The sequence below is a fragment of the Astyanax mexicanus genome, chromosome 14 (assembly GCF_023375975.1).
Source record: "Astyanax mexicanus isolate ESR-SI-001 chromosome 14, AstMex3_surface, whole genome shotgun sequence".
Classification (NCBI taxonomy): Eukaryota; Metazoa; Chordata; class Actinopteri; order Characiformes; family Acestrorhamphidae; genus Astyanax; species Astyanax mexicanus.
In genome coordinates, this window is record NC_064421.1 from 32,497,156 (window position 1) to 32,523,360 (window position 26,205).

Genomic DNA, 26,205 nt, shown 5'->3' on the forward strand with positions numbered 1-26,205 from the left:
TGCACGCCGCAAAACCAGCAAGCTGATTGGCCGTTTCTCCTGAAAGGCAGGACTTTATCCTTGAACCGGCACCACGATTGGTTAAGAGACAGATCGGTCGCCTCATTAATAAAGTTTTTTACATTTTAATACAATACGGGAAATATACGTACGGCGGGAAAGAGGAGTAAAATACGGTAGTTTCCCGGCCAAAACGGGAGACTTGACAGGTATGTCTGCAGGCTGAGGGAAATTATCTTTCGAGGCCTTGACATTGATTAACAGACAAGATAAAACCACCAATGATTGACAGTGTGAGGTGTAAGTGTGAGGAATCCCTGTTGGCTGGTTAATGGAACACTAACAAAAATACAGCTCATCAGCAAACAAACAGCAAAAAAGGCAGTAAAGCACACTGTGGCTCTACTGGATATCTTCTTTCTCCTCTGTGTCCAGATTCAAATAATTTTCGGAAACAATAATAATAGTTTTTAATTACATTTATTTGATGTTTTTTGACAAACCTCATTGTAACCCCATGAGCATAAACACGTTACAAAATACTGTACAAAAATACATTATGTAATATATGTAATATGAAAAGACACAGCAGGTAAAATAGAGACTATGAGAGAAAAAAAACCATTTTGGGTTCAGGATTGGTCAGCGTTGGGGGGCAGGTGGATGCCCAGGCTCTGCAGCAGGTTGGAGGCGGGTCCAGCGAGGCCGGCCTGCGATGCCAGTGACTCGAGGAGATTAGTGACCAGATTAAGGTCTACATCCAGAGGCTGCAGCTCTTCTTCCGCTGGCTCTGAGCTTTTGGATGCATCTGTTTTGTCATCACCCTGCTGGACATATTGGACAAAAAAAAAAAAAAAAAAAAAAATCATACATGGTTAGAGACTGGTGGAACAGCACCACAACAGTGAAAAATTTACTCCCAGCCTGTAGGGAAGCCCTGTAAGAAAACCAACCAAGGGTTGCATAATGTGTCTTAAGCATTATTACACTCACTTTGCCATTCAGAGCAAAACTCTTGCCGACGTTTGTGGTTTGAAGCTCCTGGTCCATTTCATCCATGTATCTCTTCAAACTGCCCAAAGCCTCTGCTCCTTCCTGTTTTTGGGATCCCACATCTTCTTCACCATCATCCTCATCTTCATCCTCATCTTCATCCTCATCTTCATCTTCATCCTCATCCTCAAAGTCATCAGAATCCAGCTCCTCGTGTTTACCGCCTATAAAACAATGTGACCTTATTTTATGAGTCATTATTAATACTTTAGTGTATAAGAACCAAACCAATAAAACATTTACAATATACACCTTAAATAAATAAAATATACAATCAATCAACTATTTTAATAAAACCACCCTGTTATTTATTTTTTGTTTCTCTGGCTAGTAGACTATTCTCAGTGCAGCACTAATACTGAGGCGTTTAAAAACTCCAGCAGCACTGCTGTATCCGATCCATGTTCTATGGTGCATTGGACTCAGGAACTGAGACATAACAAGGAACTTACCAAGCAATCTGTCCAAAGCACTGGTCATTGCATCAGGGTCAAAACTGAAGGGCTCTGACAAGCAAGACCTAAAAACAAAGATCTGCAATTTACTATTACACCAGACTGGATGTACAGCTTTCTCTGATTTTATAGGTATATGTTTGAGTAAAGATCATTGTTGTTTTAATATATAAACTACGGACAACATTTCTCCCAAATAAAAAAAAGAATGTCATTTAGAGCATAATTTTTAAGAAAATGAAAAAAAATGGCAGACCTCAAATAATGCAAAGAAAACAAGTTCATATACATATATAAGTTTTAAGAGTTCATAAATTAATATTTGGTGGAATAACCCTAGTTTTAATCACAGTTTTAATGCATCTTGTCATGTTCTCCTCCACCAGTCTTACACACTGCTTTTGGATAACGTTATGCCACTCCTGGTGCAAAAATTTAAGCAGTTTAGAATGGTTTTATTGCTTGTGATTATCCATCTTCCTTTTGATTATTTTCCAGAGGTTTTCAATTTGGTAAAATCAAAGAAACTCATCGTTTTTAAGTGGTCAAATTGTTTTCCAGAGCTGTATTTCTATAAAAATTCTTAAGACATTCACATTCAGAATCTTAAATGCTTTAAATATGATCCTATGAAAATGACACTACAGTCAAACCCTAACTAATTAGCTGGGGTGTTAGAAGCAATCAGGTGAGGGGGTCCTTTAGGACCAGGGTTGGGAAAGCACTGGTTTAGAACACCCCAAATGTGCTTAGAGTTTTAGTGGTAGACACTTTTTACTGCTTAACGACACTGCAATAAAGGGCTAATAAAGGGGTACTAAGGGCTTATAATGGCCATACTGTGGAAACTCAGCTCCTTCATGTGACGACATGGCATTGATGAAGCTCTTCATCCCCTGAGTTACGGCCACCAGACTGTATCCAGCCTCTTCTTCTTTTTCCTCCTCCTCCTCCTCTCTCACTCCTGTTCCCTTTCTTCGTGGACCACCCAGACTTCCCCGTTCCTCCAGGAACTTCTCCAGCTCTTGAGGAGTGATGTTTAGCCAGTCATCACCTGCAGAGGGCAGCAGAGAAACATCTCAACGTCATCATTCCCAACACTTCAGCATTTACTGATTCTGATGCAAGCAATGCTGTGTCACTTATTATAACCATTGTGTGATTATTATACAAAAAAGACAAATTAGCCAATAATGCTTTAAGCTGCTGAAAATATTCATATGAGATTTTTTCTCTTTGTTCAAAAGTTGTAGGAATGGTTTGGTATGAAATGCATCATTCTTGAGAAAATTGGTAAATCAGAATTGTTCACAGTGGTGGTGAATTTGTTTGTTTGCACTCATTTGGGCATATAGACGTGTAGTGTAGATTCAGTAAAACTAGGGGTAAATATAAATCTCTGTGATCAAACTATGCAGAATCTCTGTTCAATACATACTGTCCTCTGCTGGCAGATGCTCTTCCAGCTTCTTTAGTTCCTCTAGACTGTAGGGGGTGCTCTCCAACACCTGCAACACCTCTTCACCTGGGCAGCGAGCGCTAGAACTGGAGAGAAAGAGGAGAGAGAGGGAGATGTGGTGCACTAAACATCTTGCAAGGGATGGCAAATATATTCATACCACTGCTATAACAGCTGCAAGTCTTTTAGGGTTCGTATCTACCAGCTTTTTGCATCTAGAGACTGAGATTTTTAGCCCCATTCTTCCTAACAAAATAGTTCAAGCTCAGCCAGGTTGAATGGAGAGCATCTGTAAACAGCAATTGTCATATCTTGCTACAAAAGCTGAATGGGATTTAGGTCTTTTAGGACGGCTGTATGTTTAGGGTCATTGTCTTGTTGGAAGGTCAATCTCTTTCCCAGCCTCAATCTTTCACAGCTTCCAACAGGTTTTCTTACAGGATTACTCTGTATATATCTCAGGGTTTCCGCCACGTTCATTTCAGTGCGGCGGTCCGCCACGCCTTCGTTCTTCCCCGCCACCCTTCGTGAAAATTCGGAGCCCGGCGTTTTTCCCGCGCTTGATCAGCGTTGCCCCGCCCTCTCTCGTTTCTGACACTGGAATTTGATCATCTCGACAGGACACCGGCTGTCAAACTGGACAACTGAATCCGAGGTATGTGGCGCTGAAATGATGTTTTTTTATATTTGTGAACAAGTTGTTGAACATTGTTCAAGGGTTATATCGGTAATATGTTGTAGACGTAGCCTACACAACACGGCTGGTTTCGCATGTTGCATCTATTTCGGGAGGCTACAGGTGAGGGCTTCTCTAGCCGTAATTCCTAAACGCACAGCTGTGTTCCAGTCCTGCACATGTAGCAGGGTGGCCGCGGGTCCTTAAAAAGTCTTAAATGGTATTAAATTTCATTTTTGTCAAATAAGGCCTTGAAAAGTCTTATTTTGTCTTAAAATTTCAACCAAAATGTCTTAAATTTGCCGGAGCTAAATTTAGGGGGGAATAATTCCGTCAGCCATGTGTTGAACTTCGGGGGTGGAAATCGGTAGTTAGTCATGCAGTGCCAACATAACGCGCGCGCGAGAGAGAGAGTGTGAGTATAGGACACAGCGAGAGAGAGAGACTGAAACATAACGCGAGAGAGAGAGAGAGAGAGCGAGAGCGCACCTGTAAATAGCGAGAGAGAGAGACTGAAACATAATGCGAGAGAGAGAGAGAGAGACTGAAACATAATGCGCGCGCGCGAGAGAGAGATTAATTAAACAGTGATTAAACAGCTTCAACTTACGCAGGTGTCCACTCAGGCTCACTCACCTGGTGGAGTGAAAATCACGCTATGTTTCTGTTTCTGGAGCTGTCATAAAGCAAGGATGTAGGGCCCTAGAATAGAGGCACCCTAGAACAGCTCTGTGATGCATTTGTTTTCACGGTCCAGTAAACATTTTATTGTAATTAAATTAAAGATTAAAGATATTGATATGTATAATTTAACATTTTGTGTTGCACACTTTTACGTTTACCGTATCTGAAAAAAGAACTATAAGGATTTATTTTAAAGAAACCTACTTTTTGCAACTTTTTGTTTTAAGTGGGCATTTTTCAGTGACAGTTGGAAATAAAGAAAATAACTGGAAACATGTGTAATTGTGTTATATCGTGATATCATTAACGTGATATAAATTATCGGTTCCCAACCGGGGGGTCCTGCCACCGCACCTTCAAGGAAATCCTGGGGGAAACCCTGTATCTCCATCCATCTTCCCATCAACTCTGACCAGCTTCGCTATTCCTGCTGTAGAAGAGCATCCCCACAGCATGATGCTGCCACCACCATGTTTCACAGCTTCCATGGTACATGGCAAAAGTCATGGGACACGATACTAATTCCAGTCACATGACAAGTGGCATGTCAATGTATTCATATTATAGTACCTGCATGTGCTTGTAACCGACTGCTTGAAAAAGTTCTCCGCTGAGGTCATTAGCTTCTTGTAGAGGAAGGAGCCCTCCAGTTCCCCCTTAAAAAAAACACACACACACGTCCCAAAAACACAGAATAACTCAACTGATGAAAATGATGATTTGTGTAATAAAGCTTTAAAAATAGCCTTTATCTCCACCTTGAAGTAGCCGTTCTTCTGCAGGCTGCCCAGAAAGCCTCTCCAGCGAGGGTCAGCACTGACCGGGGTCTCCTCACCCACCCCAACCCGCCCACTCTTGCTGCACAGGATCTCAAATCCATGAGCCTGAAGAGAAAAACAAGACACATTAGAAATCAAACGCATACAGGGGATGAGCATAAATCAAACAGACACTTCAGCGCCACATTTTCCCAAAATTAAAATTAAAATCCTTATCTACTGGGCTGCTGCTGATGGAAATATGTATTATATATTGAAAGTACATTGCTATTTGTTAAGGAGGTCAATGAATATTAACAATATACAGTGTATAAAGTGTGTTTTTCAGTTTGCAGAAAAAGCCTCAGAAGAAAGCTAGCTATTCGCTCGTAACTAGATCTAACTTATAGATTAAAATTGATTATTAAAACAGTTGGCAACTAATATAATAAATGATCAGTTAATAATCGACAGTTGTTACCCCCTAATTTGGGGCAGTAAGCCAACCATTAAGCTAGATGCAAGTATTAGCCACAGGTAAAGGAGATTCACACTAAATTCACAGTTAATAAAAATTTTCTCTCACACATTGTTCCTATAGCCTGCTAGAGTAGTTAAAGCAGCACTAGGTAGGATTTCCTTATTTTTTTTTATTTTTAAAGTAAGTAAAATTACAGCTTGAAACTCACTGCAGTGCTCCATTGAGGTGTAAGGAATAGCGGTGCTCTCATGTCTGTGCCGGAGCTTTTCTGAGCGCAAACTAGACTCTGTAAGTTTTCCGAGGCGGCAGCGACCAACGCTCTCGAGAACTGAGACCTGCTTTCCGACCTTTAGTTCTAAAAGTTCTACAAGGACTACTGGTTCATCCTTTACAAACTAACATACAGACACTCTGGCAGAAGCTGGAAAGAGACCGAATATGTGAGAGCTAGAAAACGAGAAAGAGAAACTACTCCGCCTGAAACATTTAATACACTCTACAACTGTAGGGGGAGCCCACGAGCACAAAATCTTAATCCTACCTAGTGGAGCTTTAAACAAGATGTGTCTCATTCTTAATAAATGTATAGCTCATTTATAGTTTACCCTTCCACCTCAAATTCCACCTTAAATGTGGTATCTTAACCAGCTGTTCTAATGTAACCATAACCTAATAAATAAGTTCTTTTTTTTCTTTCACACAGTGATACTAGAGCCTGGTAAAGTAGCTAAAAAAGATGTCTCATTTATAGTAAAGTTATATTTCACTCATGTCCATTTCACCTTAAATGTATGAATGTAAAAAGTGTTAAATGTAAAATAAACAGGCAATTTTTTTAAGGACATTTCTGACTCTGAAGAATGTGTGTGAATGTTTAAGAATCACAGCTGAGTGGATATTTATATTACATACACTGCTGTTAAATAATGTGCTATTAAATAATGATCATAAAAATGTATTAAATAAAAAAATACACAATTATTTTTAATAATGGTAGGTTGTGTGTTATTTATACAATTACAACAAAGACAAAGACATTTTGGTTTATTACATAAAACTCTGGTAAACAAATTTAGCTTTTTTCCCCTTTTTATCTGATTATTAATAATTGAATAACAGACAGATTATTCAATTATCAAAATAATCACTAAAGTCCTAAATTACATTAATCATTTAGTATGCATTCCTTAACAATAGTAAATAACTATATTTTCCATGTAGTGATAAAAAAGATGATCATATTTTTCTTAATCTAGTTGCAAAATCAGTATAAAAAGACAGTTATAAGAGTTAGCTTAACTTTGCTAAGCAATGGCCACTGTTCTCTATGGGCTACTGAATTCTAATGCGTCAGGATGGGCAGGAAAGACGCAGTGTACTCACCAGTTTCATGCCGAGCTCGTGAGATTTGTAGTTGGGGTTTGAGCGAGGAGGCAGGGTGTATCCGCTCCTCCGGTCCGGAACAAAACTCTGCTGCATCAGCTGAGCGTACAGACAGCGAGTGAACTTTACCTGTAATGAAAATGAGCAAAAAAAACAAAAAAAAAACATTAGCATTTAACATGGTGTGCATACTAATTACTAATACAAATTAGAATGTAAAGAATGTGTTATAGAGAACTATTCAAAAGTTGAACACACCTTAAATTCAGTTTTTTTTTTCATTACTTTTACCACAATTTTACAACATGTAGATTAATATAAAAGTCATCCAAACTATGAAGAAAATCATATGGAATTATTAAATAAAAATGTGTTAAACAAACCAGAATATGTTTTATATTTATGTTTTACATTTAAGCAGCAACTCTTGCCTGGAATGTCACCTGGAATGGTTTTCAGTTGTGCTGAACTCAATTCAAGAATTAATAACTTGAATTTCTTGTCTCTTAATGTGTTTGAAAGCATCAGTTGTAAAGTAAAAAAAAATACTTTCAGAAATGAAGGTCAGTCAATTCGAAAATAACTTTGTCAAGAACTCTGAAAGTATTCTAAAGTGCAGTCACAAAGACCATCAAAAATATTATGATGGAACTGGCTCTCATCAGGACCGCCCCAGGAAAGGAAGAGCAAGAGTTCCCTCTGTTGCACAGGGTAAGTTCATCAGAGTTACCAGCCTTAGAAACCACAAGTTAACAGCACCTCAAATAGCGTGTGCAGAGACATATGATGGCATACATCAGCTATTTACATATAATATTTTGTAGACTAACTTGCCAAACCTGCACTGTCAAGTTAAATAAAACCTCTGTACCTTCCTTTATCAGTGTGTAGCACGCCTGTACTACATTAAGCTGCTATAACACAGGACTCTCAATGAATGTAAGCACACTTACTGATGTGAGGACCCTGGTGTCGGGGGGGAAGGTCTGGAACGTTCTGCAGGCCTGCAGGTCTATGGGGTCACGCAGATAAAAAGCAGAAACAGCGGGGGCTATCAGGTCCGGTCGCCGTGACAACAACGCAGCTATACCGGCAGGAACGTAACAGTGAGCGTGATGGAGACTAGTCTGGATCTTATCTGGATACCTGTACAGACAGAGACACACACACACACACACATCGATTATTAATCAGATAAAAAAGGGGGACAAAAAAAGCTACATTTGATTTGCAGAATTTTATTTAAAAAAAGCAAACTGCCTTTGTACTAATGCTGTCATTTTAAAGAACCTTTACAGAAATATTAGTGTTTACATGAAGAATAAACCCAACAGTTAAAGTAATTTTACTATCATCATCATTTAGTAACACAACAGCAGTGCACGTAATGTAAACATACACTCTGCTGTTATTCTTAAACACTTCCACACAATGTCAGAGTCAGACCTGAATATTATTGAAAATCTGTGGTGTGATTTAAAGCAGGTCGGTTCATGCTCAGAAACCATCAATCCTGACTGAACTGGAGATGTTTTGTAAAGAAGAATGGTCCAAAATACCTTCAATACCAGAAGCCAGACTCTCATTGGAAGTTATAGGAAGTTTTTAGAGGCTGTTATTTCTGCAAAAGGAGGATCTACTAAATTATATCATTTTTGTTTTGCAGTGCACAAATTTATGCACCAGCCTAATTTTGTTTAAAAAAAATATTGCACACTTTCTGCAAATCCTATAAACTTGATTTTCTCTCAAACATCAGTGTTCATCTTCTATATGATATATTTAACTGAAATTGCTGATCCAAACAACCACTGATTTCTAAAGATAAATCATGAGAATTATCAGAAGTGCCCTTTTTCATACCACTGTATGTTTGTAATAGTTTTATGTGTGAGTTTTAAAGTTAACATTTTTTAACAGATTCTGCTCTTGAAGTAAAGGTTAGACACCAGATACAGCAGTGCTGCTGGAGTTTTTAAACACTGTGTTCACTCACTGTCTTCCACTCTATTACACACTCCTACTTAGAGATGCTCCACCTTGTAGATGTAAAGCTGGAGACATCTAGAGATATAAGTTCATTTGTTACTGCACAGATGTTGGTCATCCTCTAGGCCACAATTATAGATATATTACATAACTACAAAGTGATATGATCAAAATATGATCAGTGAAGCTAATAAGATGACTGCAGTAACAAGAGGTTAGCCAGACTATGTATATTTTTTCTCAGAGATCAAGCCAAGTAGCCTCGTCTCTCACCCCTCCAATCTGTGGTCAATTGCAGATCGGATCCGTTTTTCTGCAAGACAGCGGTCAGCATGTTTGTGCAGCATATCCAGAGCATCCTTCAGCAACGGCACTGAATCCCGAGGCCAGCCAACTTCTCCAGAACGACCACGATTGGGTAATATGTACAGCCCCCCCCGGTACAAGAACACCTGTATAGTGATGAACAGACAAAGCAACCAATCAGCAGACAGCCAGGCATTCACTTATTCACAGGAATAAACATACAGTGTCTTGCAAAAGTATTCATACCACTTGAACTTTCTCACAGTCATCTTACAACCACAAACTTAAATGTATTTTATTGAGATTTCAAGTGATGGACAAACAAAAAGTAGCATATAATTATGAAGTGTAATGACAATGATACATGGTTTTCAATTTTTTTTCCAAATAAAAATCTGTGTGATGTGCAAAAGTGCCTCCAGTTGTTTTTTCCAGGATTGCTGGTGTTTAGCTTCATCCATCCTGCTATCAACACTGATCAGCTTCCCTGTCCGCGCTGACGAAAAGCAACCCCACAGCATGAGGCTGACACCACCACGTTTCACAGTGGGAATGGTTTGTTTAGGGTGATGAGCAGTGTTACTTTTCCACAACGACAGTGCTTTGCATGTAGGCAAAGAAGTTTAACTTTGGTCTTTTCTGACCACAGTACCTTTTTCCACATGTTTGATGTGTTGCTACATGACATGTGGAAAAGTGCAAACAGCAATTCTTATCTCTTTCTTTCTACAATGATTTTGCTTTCCTTGTAGAATACCTTTTCCATATTAGGATGATTGATTGAATAGTGCTCCTTGGGTGCTCAAAGCTTGGGATATGTTTTTATAGCCTAACTCTTATTTTAAACTTCTCTCCAAGTTTACCTCTGACCTGTCTGGTTAGTCCCTTTATGATATTGTTTGTTCATTAGTGTTCTCTAACAAACCACTGAGGCCTTTAAAGAACAGGTGTTTTTTATACTGAGTCTAAATTACACACAGCTGGACTTAATTAACAAATTAAGTTACTTTTATTTAGGGGGTTTCAGAGCAGTACTTTTGCACATCAAAGATTTTATTTGAATTTTGAAAACCATGTATGAATCTCGTGTTCTGCTTTAACAATTATGTGCTACGTTGTTTTGGTGTATCAATTAAAATCTCAATAAAATACATTTAAGTGTGTGGTTGTAAGGTAGCAAAATGTGAAAGAGTTCAAGGGGTATGAATACTTGTGCAAACCACAGTAAACATAATACCTCCTCTATGCTTACCCTGTTCTCACTGCTGTCGGGGTCGAGCCATTTGGGCAGATGTTCGGCCGCCTCAATCAGCAGGAACTGGCCGTCATTGTCATGGACAGTGGCGGCTAGTTGACTGAAGGTGCGTGTAAGATGTTTGAGCAGGTAAACGATGAACCACTCGTCCTCAACGTTATCACCAAACTCTGTGCTGCCTCCCAAGTGTGCTGGGACTCCCCCTAAAAAACAGATTTAGCACTGTTTAATAAACAGACACATGGCAACTCTAATAAAACATGACATTAATTAGTGGATTGTGAAGTTCCTTTAGTCATAATGGGTACATCCTTGTGTACACTACTCTCAAAGTTCACTTCAAGAATACACAGTAGTATTACTGTAGAGCTGCAACATCGTCGATTTTTTAAATTTGCTGACTCCAAATGTCAGTGTTGACTAACCGATAATTTGTTAAAAAAAACAACAACAACAACAACAACAACAACAACAACAACAACAACAACAACAACAACAACAACAACAACAACAACAACAACAAGCATTTAAAACTCAGGCTGTAGGCTCCTACCTTTCTCTGGACGGTAGCTGAGGTTGAACGGCTGCTGCTGCCAAATGTACTGCACCAACAGAGGAGCAACTTCAGCCAGCAGGTCCTCCTGAAGCTTTAGGAGGGTCTGTTCACTGGCCGCAGAGTCTGGCTGGACTAGAAAGAGCCTATAGTGAACCACATCCTCAGGCACAGGCACTTTCTTAAGAGGGTCCATCACAGTGGTTGGTAGTGCTGAGCAATCTATCAAAATAAGACAGTAATCAGTAGGGGTGTCACGATTCTCTAAATACTCGATTCGATTTTATTTCCGATTTTCTTTTTTCTTTTTTAACAGCAGAGATGCCTATGCCAGTTTTAGATTAGTCTATGGTCATTCATTGGTTTGATTCATCAACTTTACAATATCTTATTTCAAAAGGTGGGCTCGATATAAGTGATACGAATTGATACAAGTGATCTGTAATACACCACATTAGGCACTAATGGTCAAATTTAAATAATTCAATTAAGATATATATGTAATGCCATCTAGTGGCTTTTTTGGTAGCAGCAGTGTGCACTATTAAAACAGCAATATGCAACATAATAATGCAACAAAAAATATATATAAAAAAAGGAACAGTCATGTACAAAATAATAGAACAATTAGAGCCTTAACAAACTGAACTCTATCCTGCTATAACAGTTAAGCATGAAAAATAAGACTTTAAGACTTTTTCGGTCCCTGAGAATGACAATTTTTCTTTAACAAAAGATATATTATTAACTTTATCTAAGAGAAAGATGCTCCTTAAGGTACCACAACTATTAACATATTTGAGGCTAGACAAAACAACTGTTATTTTTATATTTTCAATTTTTTTTTGAGGAGATGAGAATGTCCACATTCTCTGGAGAAATGGCTGCTCTTTTCTACCCTATTCTATCTGTTTAAATAGAACAGTTTATTTAGGAGTTATACGAATTGTACAATAACACTGCTAGATAAATGTAATGTAAGTTACATGTATATATTACCCAGACAGCAAAGTTAATTTTTCCATCGCTAATACACTGAAACAACATTGATCTCTAATGTCAGAATGTATTATTTTGTGCACATCGAGCAGTAACAGCATCTGTTCCAGCATCGCTTTTTTTAAAGAGAAAAATCTGAATAAACTTTATCAATAAACCTGATCATGTTCCTTTAGCAGTTAGCTAGTCATGCAGTAACGTTATTAGTTAACATCATAACTGATGACTCCAACAAGAAAAACCTGAGTATAAACTCGGTTCTAAAAGATACAGAGGCGTCTTAAAAGTTCGGACGTGTCTATAAAGTGAGCAGGATTCAAAACCGGCTGATTTAAGAAGCTTTCACTTACGCTACTGTTTATTACTTCACTCCATCAGACATGTAGAGCTCATCCAGAACGCAGGCTTGATGTTTTGCACATGCGCACAACACACAACCTAAAGCTACTCACCAGCTTAGAAAGAGTCCGGTGTCAAATTAAAAGTTCTTGCAAGCGCAAAGATAAAATTGTAAATGCAGCTCAGATGTACAGCTCTGGAAGAAAAATTAAATAATAAGAGACCATTTCAGTTTCTGAAACAGTTTATCTGATTTAGCTATTTAAGGTCTATTTTTGAGTAAAATTAACATTGTTGTTTTATTCCATAAACTACAGACAGTTCTCCCAAATTTCAAATAAAAATATTTATTGTCATTTATTTTCAGAAAATGAAAAATGGCTGAAATAACAACAAAAAAAAAAAACTTTCAGACCTCAAATAATGCAAAGAAAAAAAAAAGTTTATATCCATTACTCTCTTTCTATATTACTTTTTTTTATTTCTAAGATTTCACATGGCATCCACACTGAACCATCAGCACATCAACATCTTCTGATCTAAGGTGTGAATTTATGTTTGTGTCTGAATCTTCAATATATAAAATAAAGAAAATAAAGAAAAACATTAAATAAAAAGTTGTGTCCAAACGTTTGACTGGTACTGTATTCCTAACTAATGCTTTTATTTTGGCAGGTCGCCTAGTCTAACCCGGATGTTGTATGGTTCTGTATGTCCTGCAGAGCCCATGCGTTCTTGTTTACATCAGACAGATCCTTCAGACTGATTTAATCTGTATTAATTCAGTATATTTATTTGTGTAGAGCTGATGATGAGAGGGGCGGGGGTCTCGGCGGGGTATTACTGCACTGCAGGCGGCGGTATGGAGACCTTCCTGCTGGATGAAGTCAAAAACAAACTGAAAGCTACTGAGGTAACTTACAGAGTTCTCCCCACAGTCCTGATATAAAGTGAAGTTAAAACCGATTTAAATCGAATTAATGTAAAGTAGAGTTAAAACTGAGTTAAACTGAATTAAACTCCCCACACTCCAGATATAACGTGGAGTTAAAACTGATTTAACCCGAATTAATGTAAAGTGGAGTTAAAATTGAGTTAAAATGAATGAAACTCTGCACACTCCACATACAAAGTGAAGTTAAAACTGAGTTAAACTGAATTAGGCTCCACACTCCAGATATAAAGTGGAGTTAAACTGTATTAGGCTCCAAACTCCAGATATAAAGTGGAGTTAAACTGCATTAGGCTCCAAACTCCAGATATAAATTGGAGTTAAAACTGAGTTAAACTGAATTAAACTCTCCACACTCCAGATAGAAAATAGAGTTAAAACAAGGTTAAACTGAATTAAACTCCCCATACTCCAGATAGAAAGTGGAGTTAAAACTGAGTTAAACTCACCACACTAGATAGAAAGTGGAGTTAAATCTGAGTTCAACTAAATTAAACTCACCACAATACAGATAGAAAGTGGAGTTAAAACTGAGTTAAACTGAATTAAACTCACCACACTTCATATAGAAAGTGGAGTTAAAACTGAGTTAAACTGAATTAAACCCACCACACTCCAGATAGAAAGTGGAGTCATAATTGAGTTAAACTGAATTAAACTCACCACTCTCCAGATAGAAAGTGGAGTTAAAACTGAATTACACTCACCACACTCCAGATATAAAGTAAGGTTAGGCTGAATTAAACTCAGCACATTTCAAATAGGAAGTGGTGTTAAAACTGAATTAAACTCACCACACTCCAGATTTACAGTGGTGTTAAAACGAGTTAAACCGCATTAAGCTCACCACAGTTCAAACCTTTAAAGTCCTTGCCACCGTACACTACTCACTGTCCACTTTATTATAAACACATAGCTACAGTTTTTACAGCTGTGTATTACTGGAAAGCAAAAAACTGTAATCAGCATTGTGTTATTACATTAGCATGATGTTATGTAATAATTAGGGGTGGGTGATATGATTATAAAATAATGTCAATATTTATTATTACAAAATATATATTATTTCAAGAACATACTACTGCAACAAAATTAATATATTTTTTTATTTGGTGATATTATTGCTTAGATTGCAGTTCCACAAGCTTTTGGCTAAGTGTTGGAGTCCAAAAACATTTGGCTGAATGGCGGAATGCAAATGCATTTAGCTAATAGTGTCCACAAACTTTTAGCTAAAATGAAGAGTGGCTAAACTTCTGCCCAAAAGACTGTTGGATAGTTTTATGAATATAAATCATAAAACTATAAATCATAAGCATATATGCTTGGTTCTACAACTCTGCTGAAATGTGTTTTTGTAGCTTAAAAATTGTGGGCTGTAGTTAGGTTACAAATTTCTGGTTGAAATTAAATTTACACATTTCAGGGCTTTTTTTTATGGGAGTTTGGGCCACAATGTTATGAGACTACAGCTTGTTATTATGATACTGCTGTTGCAATTATGATTATACATTTTTGTAATTATGACACAATGTTTTGTAATTATAAGAAAATACTTATTTATTAAAATATATCACTAAAACGGCATGTGGTGTGACAGAATAAGAGAGAATATGATATTTAGTAAACTGTTTAAACCATCGTTATTCTGATAAATGAACCTTTTACTTGTGTGTCTGTGTGTTAGGTGGAGCATATCCCTGGCCGAGTGTTTTTCCGCTGCACTTCAACTCTACAGCAATTGATGTTATTAAAATCTGCAGAGAGGCTCTTCCTGCTGCTGCGCAAGGCTCCTCCCATTACCCTGCCCAAAAATCCAGGTGTGCTGCTCGCATCATACAGGTGTGCAACAAACTTAAATGCGCAAGATTTGTAGTTACTTCTTATTAGAAATTAGAATATTATATAAGACTTAATTACTACTTTTGGCAGTGTGGGCTTTGTGGCAATTCCTGCTGGAAAATAAAATTTGCATATTTGTAAAAGTTGTCAGCAGAGGGAAGCATGAAGTGCTGTAAGATTTTTGGGGAAAACACTGCAGTGACTTTAGACTTGATAAAACACAGTGGATCAACACCAGCAGATGACATGACTCTCTAAACCATCACTGATCATCAGTTAATTTTACATTTCATTTGGAAATCATGGAACCAGAGTCTGGAGGAAGAGTGGAGAGACACACAGTCCAAACTGCTCGAGGTCTAGTGTGAAGTTTCCACAATCAGTGATGGTTTGAAGAGTCATGTCATCTTCTGGTTTTGGTACTCTCTGTTATATCAAGTCTAAAGTCAGTGCAGTGTTTTCCTAAAAAATATTACAGCACTTCATGCTTCCCTCTGCTGATAACTTTTATGGAGATGCAGATTTCATTTTCCAGCAGGACTTGGCACACTTCCCACACTGCCAAAAGTACCAATTGGTCTTATATACATATTCTAATTTTCTGAGACTCTGACTGACATCAACAATAAAATAAATGAACGCTTAAAATAGATCACTCTGTGTGTAATACATCTATATATATATATATATATATATAACTGAATTAATGAAATAAAGTAACTTTTCAACAATATTCTTTCCAATACAATACAGAACATCTGTGTTACTGAAAAGGGTAAAATATGGATTTATTGGTGTCAGATTCACAACACAAACGCTTACTGCAACTTTTCCGTTTATTGCATTAATATTATTCCAGTGTTGTAAAATAGCCACAAACTGCCATAAATAAATTTAAAACACAACTACACTACTGTAAACTGTAAGCTGTGTAACATAAGCTTACAGGAGAAAAAAATTAAAACCAAAATACATTAATTCAGTATTTAATGGCATATATTGATAATGAAAACTATACAATATATTGCTGTATCGATACATTCTCACACCTATATTAGGTCAATCACAAGTATGTCTTACTCTTGAAAATTCTTTCTTCAGCGAAAGCAGCGGACGTAATAAAACAGAGCATTGTGGGAAATCGAGATGTTTGGAGCCACACCCTCAAGTCCTGGACCTCCCTGCAGGCGGAGCTTAATGGCCCTCAGGGGCGGGGTCAGAAAAGAAAGAGGGATGAAGGAGAGAAGGAGGAGAACAGCAGTGAGAGTGGTCAGAGTCGCCCCACCTTCAGAGTCAGCTGCCGCTGCAGTGGAGCCATCGCTCGCTGCTACAACTCCCAGGTGTGTGTGTGGGGGAGGACATACAGAATTTATATACAGAAGATATACACCAACATGCCAAAACATTATGATGGCTTGCATTTTGATGGACTCTGAGATGCTCCAATACACACACAAAAGCATTCCTGCTTTTTCAATGTTGTGCGGCCATAAGAGAAATAACTGACAAAATGATTAATAAATAACATGTTCTAAATGTGAGCTTGTGATCACAAATAAACAGTACAATACAAATAAATCTACACATATATTTTACTGTTGGTTTGACATTTACCTTACCTTTACCCTTATAGAATTTGAGTCGTATCATTGGGGTGGCCATCAGCCGACAGCTTGGGTGGAAAACTGATCTTCGAGATCCATCCATTGAGGTAAACACTAATCCTAACCTTAATCACAACCATAACATTACTAATCCTAACCTTAACCCCAACCATAACATTACTAATCCTAACCTTAACCCCAACCATAACATTACTAATCCTAACCTTAACCCCAACCATAACATTAGTAACTCTAACCTTAATCACAACCATAACATTACTAATCCTAACCTTAACCCCAACCATAACATTACTAATCCTAACCTTAACCCCAACCATAACATTACTAATCCTAACCTTAACCCCAACCATAACATTAGTAACTCTAACCTTAATCACAACCATAACATTACTAATCCTAACCTTAACCCCAACCATAACATTACTAATCCTAACCTTAACCCCAACCATAACATTAGTAACTCTAACCTTAACCCCAACCATAACATGAGTAACTCTAACCTTAACCCCAACCATAACATGAGTAACTCAAACCTTAACCCCAACCATAACATTACTAATCCTAACCTAAACCCCAACCATAACATTACTAATCCTAACCTAAACCCCAACCATAACATTACAAATCCTAACCTTAACCCCAACCATAACATGAGTAACTCTAACCTTAACCCCAACCATAACATGAGTAACTCAAACCTTAACCCCAACCATAACATTACTAATCCTAACCTAAACCCCAACCATAACATTACAAATCCTAACCTTAACCCCAACCATAACATTAGTAACTCTAACCTTAACCCCAACCATAACATTAGTAACTCTAACCTTAACCCCAACCATAACATTACTAATCCTAACCTAAACCCCAACCATAACATTACAAATCCTAACCTTAACCCCAACCATAACATGAGTAACTCAAACCTTAACCCCAACCATAACATTACTAATCCTAACCTTAACCCCAACCATAACATTACTAATCCTAACCTTAACCCCAACCATAACATGAGTAACTCAAACCTTAACCCCAACCATAACATTAATAACCCTAGCCTTATTACTAACTCTAACCTTAACCCTAACATTAATATCTTTTATCTTAATACCAACCACAATGTTACTAACCACTGTCTTAAACCCAACTTTAATGTGGATCTGCAAAATAAACCTCTTATATTTTATTTACATTTACAATTTTGTTTTACTTGTGTCTCATTATCTGTGCTGTGTATGAGCTTTGTGTTTTGTCTTCTCTTGAAAAAACAGGTAAATGTGTACTTAAATGATGACCACTGTGTGATTGGCATCCCTCTCTTAAAGTAAGTCTCTAAATGCAGCTCTGTATCATAACATGGGTAAGTTCTGTGACTTGTACCAATAGTGGAGCCAATGTTGGTCCTATGTAATCCTCTAGGCATCCACTGGCCAGTCGCAGTTATATGAAGCACACTGGGCTAAGGTCCACTGTTGCCTGGGCCATGGCGTCCCTCTGCGCTGTACAGGTAAGGTTTTGTAGTCTGTTTCTAACTGTTAGAAAGATACATCATCAAAACTGTGGTACATAGAGTGTTTGTCTAAATATTTGTTGACACTCATAGTAATGAATGCATTCAGTACCTTTAAGTTGCGCCCACGGCTGACACGTACTTATATACACACAGGTGTACACACACACAGCTTGTTTTTGTCCTTGTAGAGAGGTACTGCAAATAGAATAGTAAAGACTATTTGGAACAGATAAACATAAATGTACAGTCATATAAAACATTTAGGGCACCCCTATTAATCTTAATCATTTTCAGTTCTAAATATTTGGGTGTTTGCAACAGTCATTTCAGTTTGATATATCTAATAACTGATGGACACAGTCATATTTCAGGATTGAAATGAGGTTTATTGTACTAACAGAAAATGTGCAATATGCATTAAACCAAAATTTGATGCAAAAGTTTGGGCACCCTTATCATTTTATTGATTTGAATACTCCTGGGAGAGTGATGCGAAAGAAGCCATTTCTGCAAGCACGCCACAAACAGAGTCGCCTGAGGTGTGCTTTTGCATTTGCATACCTCAGGTTACTCTGTTTGTGGCATGCTTGCAGAAATGGCTTCTCCATACAGCTTCTCCTTGTGCAAAGTGCGATGTATTGTTGACCGATGCACAGTGACACCATCTGCAGCAAGATGATGCTGCAGCTCTTTGGAGGTGGTCTGTAGATTGTCCTTGACTGTTCTCAGCATTCTTCTTCTCTGCCTTTCTGATATTTTTCTTGGCCTGCCACTTCTGGGCTTAACAAGAACTGTCCCTGTGGTCTTCCATTTCCTTACTATGTTCCGCACAGTGGAAACTGACAGGTTAAATCTCTGAGACAACTTTTTGTATCCTTCCCCTGAACAACTATGTTGAACAATCTTTGTTTTTAGATCATTTGAGAGTTGTTTTGATGAGCCCATGATGCCACTCTTCAGAGGAGATTCAAATAGGAGAACAACTTGCAATTGGCAACTTAAATACCTTTTCTCATGATTGGATACACCTGGCTATGAAGTTCAGTAAATCAGTAAAAAGTAGTTATGAGTATTCAAATCAATAAAATGATAAGGGTGCCTATACTTTTGCACCGGTCACATTTTGGTTTAATGCATATTGCACATTTTCTGTTAGTACAATAAACCTCATTTCAATCCTGAAATATGACTGTGTCCATCAGTTATTAGATATATCAAACTGAAATGGCTGTTCCAAACACCCAAATATTTAGAACTGAAAATGATTAAGATTAATAGGGGTGCCCAAACTTTTTCATATGACTGTATTGATTCAATCCAACTATGGTTACAATGGTTTCAGAAAATACAACAGTATCACGGTTTTTACGGTACTACTGTTTGTCACATATTTTAATATTAAATGACAATAAATGTTTTTTTTTTATTTGATGAATTATTTATTTTAGTTGAAACTTGGAACCATTTTGAAGACAGTAATGCACAAAATGAAAAATAAATAAAATGTACAATTCCTGTTTACATAAAAACTGCAATACTATAAGCAGGAAAAACCTAAAATTTTACATAAAAATGAATGTCTCCTGAGAAAGAAATAATACTTTGTCTTTGTAAACAAAAGGTGAGAAAATGTACAGGAGCATTCTGAACATATTTCTTTAGATCAGATTTATATTGCAGCAATCACTTCTATATTTAATATTCAAGCCATATTTAAGTTGTATTCAAGTTATTATTTTAGCCTCTGTGTAATTGAGCTGGATTGTACCTGGCTTCCCTTTTTCCAGTAATAACCAAATTCCTACGACATGATAACCATGCGTTTTAATACCACGGTATACCATGAAACCACTTACCATTGCAACCCTACCCCCAACTGACAGTTGAAGTGGTATGGAGTGCTGTTCCTGCAGACAGTCAGGGTAAGGGCTACTGTGGTGGAGAATGTGGGCTGGTGATCACAACAGTTTGCTGTTTCCTGCTACTGGGCAGCAGATTAATCAATGCAGCATTTCACACTTGCCACATATCCAAAAGGAGTGGCTGAGGTTCATGTTTTGCTAATGGCAGAAAATTTAAATGACGTATGGGAAGCCAATCAGGATAGTCTTTGAAGCATAAACAGCCTGGGTAATTCTCTCTCACTGTCTCTCTCTCTCTCTCTCTCTCTCTTCTCTCTCTTTTCTCTTTCTTACAGGAAGGCTCTGTGATTTTAGATCCCATGTGTGGAGTTGGCACAATATTATTAGAAGCATCTCAAGAGTGTCCGGTCTGTACACACACACACACACACACACACACACACACACACACTGCTGCTGTGTGCACTGACATCATGTATATATTATCTGTGTGTGTGTGTGTGTGTGTGTGTGTGTGTGTAGAGTGCTGTGTGTATAGGAATGGACACTGAAACGGCTCAGTTGCAGAAAGCTGCAGAAAACATTAAAGCTGCTGGCCAAGACAACAGATTAATGCTGGCCCAGTCATCCTGCATGGGTATTTCTCTTTTTTTTTTCTTTCTTTCTTTCTTTCTTTGTTTTTTTTCTTCCAGTGGAGATGATTCTTTTGATAAATCAGAGATTGCTAATATAATATACAGTTACAGTTCAAAGTTAGGAAACATAATTTCTTTCAATTTTTTTAGTTTTTATTTTCATACATTGTAAATGAGTATTGAATCATTCAGACTATGAAGGAACACATAAAGAACCATGTAGTATCTGAAAAGTGTTAAACAAACCACAATACTGTTATCTGGGGTCCTGTTAACTTGCAGTTTCTGAGGCTGGTAACTCTGATGAACTTATCCGGTATAACAGAGGTAGCTCTTGCTCTTCCTTTCCTGGGGCGGTCCTGATGAGGGCCAGTTTCATCATAAGATTTTGATGGTCTTTGCGGTCAATGCACTTGAGGATTCTTTCAAAGTTCTTGAAATTTTTCGATTGGACTGACCATTTTTTTAAAAGTATTTTTTAAAATTAGCATAATATGAATGAGAACATTACTCAAATAGGGCTATTCACTGTATACCAACTCTACCTCTTCATAACTTTACAAATGATGCTCTCAAACACATTAAAAAGCAAAAAATTCAAGTTACTTACTCTTGACGGGTTCAGCACAGCTGTTAACTGAAAGCCACTCCAGGTGACTCTACCTTATGAAACTCACTGAGAAAATGCAGCCAAGATGTTCAAAGCTGTCTTTTAAGCAAGGTAAAAAATAAATAAATAACATATTCTAGTTTGTTTAACACTTCTGTGTTTTTATTTACAGTTTGGATAACTTTAGCATCAATCTACAATGCAGAGCATTTCAGAATAATGAAAAAAAAAACTGTGTCGAAACTAGTACTGTATATGTATAAAAAAACCAACTATTAATCCAATTATTGATTAATCTTTATATTATCACAGTATATACTGAAATATGCATTGTGATTGCAGTACACCAATTAGTTATAATATTAAATCCACTGATGGGTGAAGAATACATTATTGGTTAAAGAGTACTTGTCCATAACACTACAGGAGAGTTAGTATAGTTACTAAAGATTATACTAAGCATATTGTTTCTGTCATACAAAAACCTTGTATCTCCAACAGGTTAACTTTACAGAAGTAAACAGATGTAAAAAGCATTTCAATTGGTCCATTCATAATGAATTTTCTGATCAAAAGAGCACCTACCATATTTAAGATTGTGAAAAACAATGGAAATAAAACTATATGATGTGACAATTATAACACTACTGAATAAGTTTAATCTAAACACTTTTAACACAATGCGCATTGTGTGTCACTTAATAAAATATTAAAGGCCACTCTATATTTATTTTTTATTTATATTTATATTTATTATTATGTTTATTTTTTATGATCAAACAATTCTAAAAACACAACAGAAATATAAATATTTCACTCTTTGCTGTAGCTATCCCAATGCCAGCAAGCTCTGTGGATGCAGTTCTGTGTGACGTTCCATTCGACAGGAAGTTCATCTGCAGCACGGACATGACCACTGCCCTGCCGCACATACTGGCAGAGATGGAAAGGTATAAAGAAAATGAATCATAACAAATTAACCTAAATTTAAATCTCTAGGGATTTAGATAGTCTAGTATAGTCCAAATGTTTGTGGACATCTCTTCTGAAAAATGCATTCAGCTACATTACTTTGCACCCGACAGCGCTACATTGAGTAACCCTGAGTGTTATGGTAAGCCAGGGCGGTATCAGCTAGCGGTTCCTACCACATAGTTTGTTCTACACGGTAAACACGCAGGCCACAGTCCGATAATAATCACCTCTGAACGGCGAAAGAACTAGCACTTAGCGGGAAATGCTAATGCTGCTCCAACAGTGCTAGCCGAGGTAAGCAGCAGGCTACTAATAGTGCTGGAGTACTAAACTGTACTAAGCTCTTGTTAAAGCTGTTCTTCAGTGGAGTGGCTTTACTGATCTTTACAACCTGACTGGTAAAATTCATACATAAGGAGCACCGGATTATAAGGCACACTGACAATTTTTGGAAAAAAAAATTAAGTTACAAATTGGGTAATGATGCTCCTCGTTAGAGTGTTGTTGTTTTTTTTAGCAATGAGCCTTTGAATGGACATCACATTTTCTTGTCCACTTTAACTCAAAATCTTTTAATAAACAGCAATAATGGAACTGTGGTTTAATCTAAATAATAATGTTGAAGTTTTTGCTACAACGTGTAATACTGGCACTGCAATTGCTTAGGCAGAAAGCCTTTCCTGGAAAGAAGAGACAGTTACACCAAAAAAGCATAATAAACTCCTTGTAATACCTTTAATACTTTCCCCATATAGTGTATGATCACAAACCGATGTTAAATGTTGTGTTTGAATGTGTTTGGTTTGACAGGGTTCTCCGGGACGGTGGACATTTGGTTCTGCTGTTGAGTCTGCAACTTTCAGCTCGGATAAGGAAACTAATCAAATCGAGCTCCAGCAGCCATCAGGCACACACTGCCGACCATGACGAGGAGTCAGCTGACAGCACACACACCGCAAACACACACACCTCAGATGAAAAGAGCAGCGACACAAAATCCCTGAAGCTTAGTTCACTGGTTCTGCAGAGCACACACAGAGTTAGCCTCGGCAGCACTGACGCCCTCATACACACTTACAAAAAGATACACAACACACACTGAAACACGGCCTTGGTACACACTTGAACTGTGATCATAAACCTAATAAAAATAATAAAACAGGCTCCTTTAAAGAATGACTACTATGATCATTATTATACGTATATCACCACTACAATGACAGGAATTTAAAAATGTGTGTCTGAGAGTGAGAGAGTGACTGATTACAGTGCAGTATATTAAATAGCACACTGCATTAACAGCATTCCTCTTGTCGTTACTCACTAAACTCAACCATATATCAGAGTCAGGTGACTGGTGTACCAGCGGTGTGTGTGAAAGCATGTGTAGGGTGGGGTCTAGAAACATTTTTGTTTGACCAGAAACCTGTAAGGTTGGTAATGTTTTGTGAGGTACCATCTGACTTAGATTCAGTATTTAAACCTGAATTCTAATGAAGTTGTGACGTTGTGTAAAACATACAGTAAATGAAAGCAGAATACGAATTGTTTTTCAAATCCTTTTCAACCTATATTCAACTGAATACACGACAAAGACAAGATATTTAATGTTCACAAGGTTTAACTTTATTTTTTTTTGTTGCAAATATTCACTCATTTTGAATTTGATGTGGGCAATCAGTCGTTTTTCTGCTTTGTTGCTTACTTGCGGAGATTTCTCCAGATTCTCTAAATCTTTTGATGTTATTATGGGCTGTAGATGATGAAATCTCTTAATTCCTTGCGTTTGCACGTTGAAAAATGTTGTTCTTAAACATTGTTCTTAAACTGTTGAACTATTTGCTCACACAAGTCTTCACAAAGTGGTGAACTTCGCCCCGTCCTTGTCAACGACTGAGCCTGTCAGAGATGCTCCCTTTAAGCTTAATCATGACACTCACCTTTTTCCAATTAACCTTTTCACCTGTGGAATGTTCCAAACAGGTGTTTTTGAGCATTCCTCAAAAAAATTAAAACCACTTAAACTTAAGACTACTCAAAAATTATGAGTTTCTTTGAATCGAATATAATCAAGAGAAAGATGGATGATCACAAGCCATCAAACCAAACTGATCTGCTTGAATTTTTGCACCAGGAGTAAAGGCATAAAGTTATCCAAAAGCAGTGTGTAAGACTGGTGGAGAAGAACATGCCAATATGCATGTAATCTGTGATAAAAACCAGGGTTATTCCACCAAATATTGATTTCGGAACTTCTTTGCATTATGTGAGGTCTGAAAGCTCTGCATCTTTTTTGTTATTTGAGCCATTTCTCATCTTCTGCAAATAAATGCTCTAAATGACAATATTTTTATTTGGAATTTGGGAGAAATGGCCGTAGTTTATAGAATAAAACAACAATGTTCATATTACTCAAATGTATACCTCTAAATAGCAAAATCAGATAAACTGATTCAGAAACTGAAGTGGTCTCTATGGTCTCTATGGTCCAGAGTTGTATTTATACATTTCATTGAGTGATCCTGTTATCAAGGGTGGACCTTAACACGACTCTGCGTGGAAGCTATTTTAGCATGTTAATTAATTAATTAGGTTAGGTTAGTAATTAGTAAGGAATGTTACTGGGATTTTACACACTCTTGTGAAAACACCCAGTGTCTAACCAGACCACAACTGTAATCATTTACATATCTGCCTAAAACTTTGCTATTTGAAGGCAAATGAGGGTGGCCTTTTATTTTTGATGAAGCTGTATAGTATCTATATCGTAAGTAATTTGTGTGCAAATATACATTAACAGTACATTTTTTTTTACTGAATTCATTTAAAATGTAATCAATTTTCACATAATTAGATACACTTTATTATAATAATATTGTGTAGTTTTTCGTTTTATTTATTTTTTTTGGCAAGCATATTTTATCCAACATATATAAATAAGTAGAGAATGTATAAAATATAGAACAAACGTATGCAATATTCACAAAAAATTATTTATACTAAATACTGTTTTAAAAAGTTACACAGTTTTCTTTTTGTAGATGTTTAACTTAATGTTCATATCTTTAATATTGTGGTTTAATACTTTATATTACATACAGAAAATTTTCTGTAACATATCCAAAAAACAAGAATTTTATTACATATTTAAGGTTTGAGTCAGTTTAGCTCTTTATAGATGCACAAAGTGCAGATGCTAAATCTGCTAACTGCTGCTTTATTGTCATTTCAGCCTCCAGCTCTGGATGCACTGAGCGCATGCGCGCTGCGCGACGGAGGCCATGTTGCGTCGGTCCAGTTGCTTGCGAGTCAGTTTACGGAACCGATTCCTTCAGACCATTCATTTTATTGACTCGACCGTTCCGATTCATTGATTCGCCTCTTGTTCCAAGCGTTAGAGGATAAAACTAGATTCACATGATTTTATCTTTAATCTTCACACTATCTATAATCTTTAATCTTTATCTTAGGTAGAGGAGATACTGGCTACAATCATGAATTTAATAAAAACGTTAGTTACTTAAATTATATAGATTAAAGACATGCTGTATACTTTTAATGTATTTAATAACATATTAATTTATTATATATATACACACACACACACACGCTACAGGCCAAACATTTTAGAACACACACATTTTTGCCATTTAATCTCTTCAAATCCAGTGTACAAAATTTTGCCACAAAAAAGTATGAACTAAAAACTAAACATTGTTAAAAATATATATATAGTGTAAAATCATAAAAAATCTGGATAATTTACAAATCCTGTGTCTGTAGTAAAGCAGTGCTGAA

General features: G+C 37.0%; 2 protein-coding genes and 1 long non-coding RNA gene across 7 annotated transcripts; 1 reads left to right on the plus strand and 2 right to left on the minus strand.

The window, feature by feature from the left end:
* Positions 1 to 464: 464 nt before the first annotated feature.
* Positions 465 to 12,507, minus strand: ecd (ecdysoneless homolog (Drosophila)). 2 transcript variants are annotated; one of them, XM_007244594.3, is made up of 13 exons: positions 12,402 to 12,507; positions 11,053 to 11,274; positions 10,497 to 10,702; positions 9,212 to 9,390; positions 7,903 to 8,095; positions 6,950 to 7,078; positions 5,086 to 5,211; positions 4,898 to 4,983; positions 2,947 to 3,053; positions 2,349 to 2,562; positions 1,506 to 1,573; positions 994 to 1,217; positions 465 to 824 (listed from the first exon to the last, which is right to left on the minus strand). In XM_007244594.3, exons 2-13 carry the CDS (start codon positions 11,246 to 11,248, stop codon positions 633 to 635), a joined length of 1,920 nt encoding a protein of 639 aa, XP_007244656.3. In that variant the 5' UTR covers positions 11,249 to 11,274; positions 12,402 to 12,507; the 3' UTR covers positions 465 to 632. The 2 variants fall into 2 exon arrangements, with proteins under 2 accessions (XP_007244656.3, XP_007244655.3); XM_007244593.3 differs by having other exon boundaries at positions 465 to 827.
* Positions 12,508 to 13,078: 571 nt separating this feature from the next.
* thumpd2 (THUMP domain containing 2) lies at positions 13,079 to 23,583 on the plus strand. The gene is made up of 10 exons (XM_007244595.4): positions 13,079 to 13,303; positions 15,030 to 15,162; positions 16,286 to 16,524; positions 16,818 to 16,895; positions 18,084 to 18,136; positions 18,232 to 18,319; positions 20,523 to 20,594; positions 20,710 to 20,824; positions 22,262 to 22,382; positions 23,218 to 23,583. The coding sequence occupies exons 1-10, from the start codon at positions 13,199 to 13,201 to the stop codon at positions 23,507 to 23,509; spliced, it is 1,296 nt and encodes a 431-aa protein (XP_007244657.3). The 5' UTR covers positions 13,079 to 13,198; the 3' UTR covers positions 23,510 to 23,583.
* Positions 16,952 to 17,816, minus strand: LOC125781102 (uncharacterized). 4 transcript variants are annotated; one of them, XR_007424248.1, is made up of 6 exons: positions 17,739 to 17,816; positions 17,574 to 17,672; positions 17,442 to 17,540; positions 17,244 to 17,342; positions 17,079 to 17,177; positions 16,952 to 17,012 (listed from the first exon to the last, which is right to left on the minus strand). It is a non-coding gene; the product is annotated as an uncharacterized LOC125781102 (long non-coding RNA). The 4 variants fall into 4 exon arrangements; XR_007424250.1 differs by having other exon boundaries at positions 17,574 to 17,639; positions 17,706 to 17,783; XR_007424249.1 differs by lacking the exon at positions 17,574 to 17,672.
* Positions 23,584 to 26,205: the final 2,622 nt, after the last annotated feature.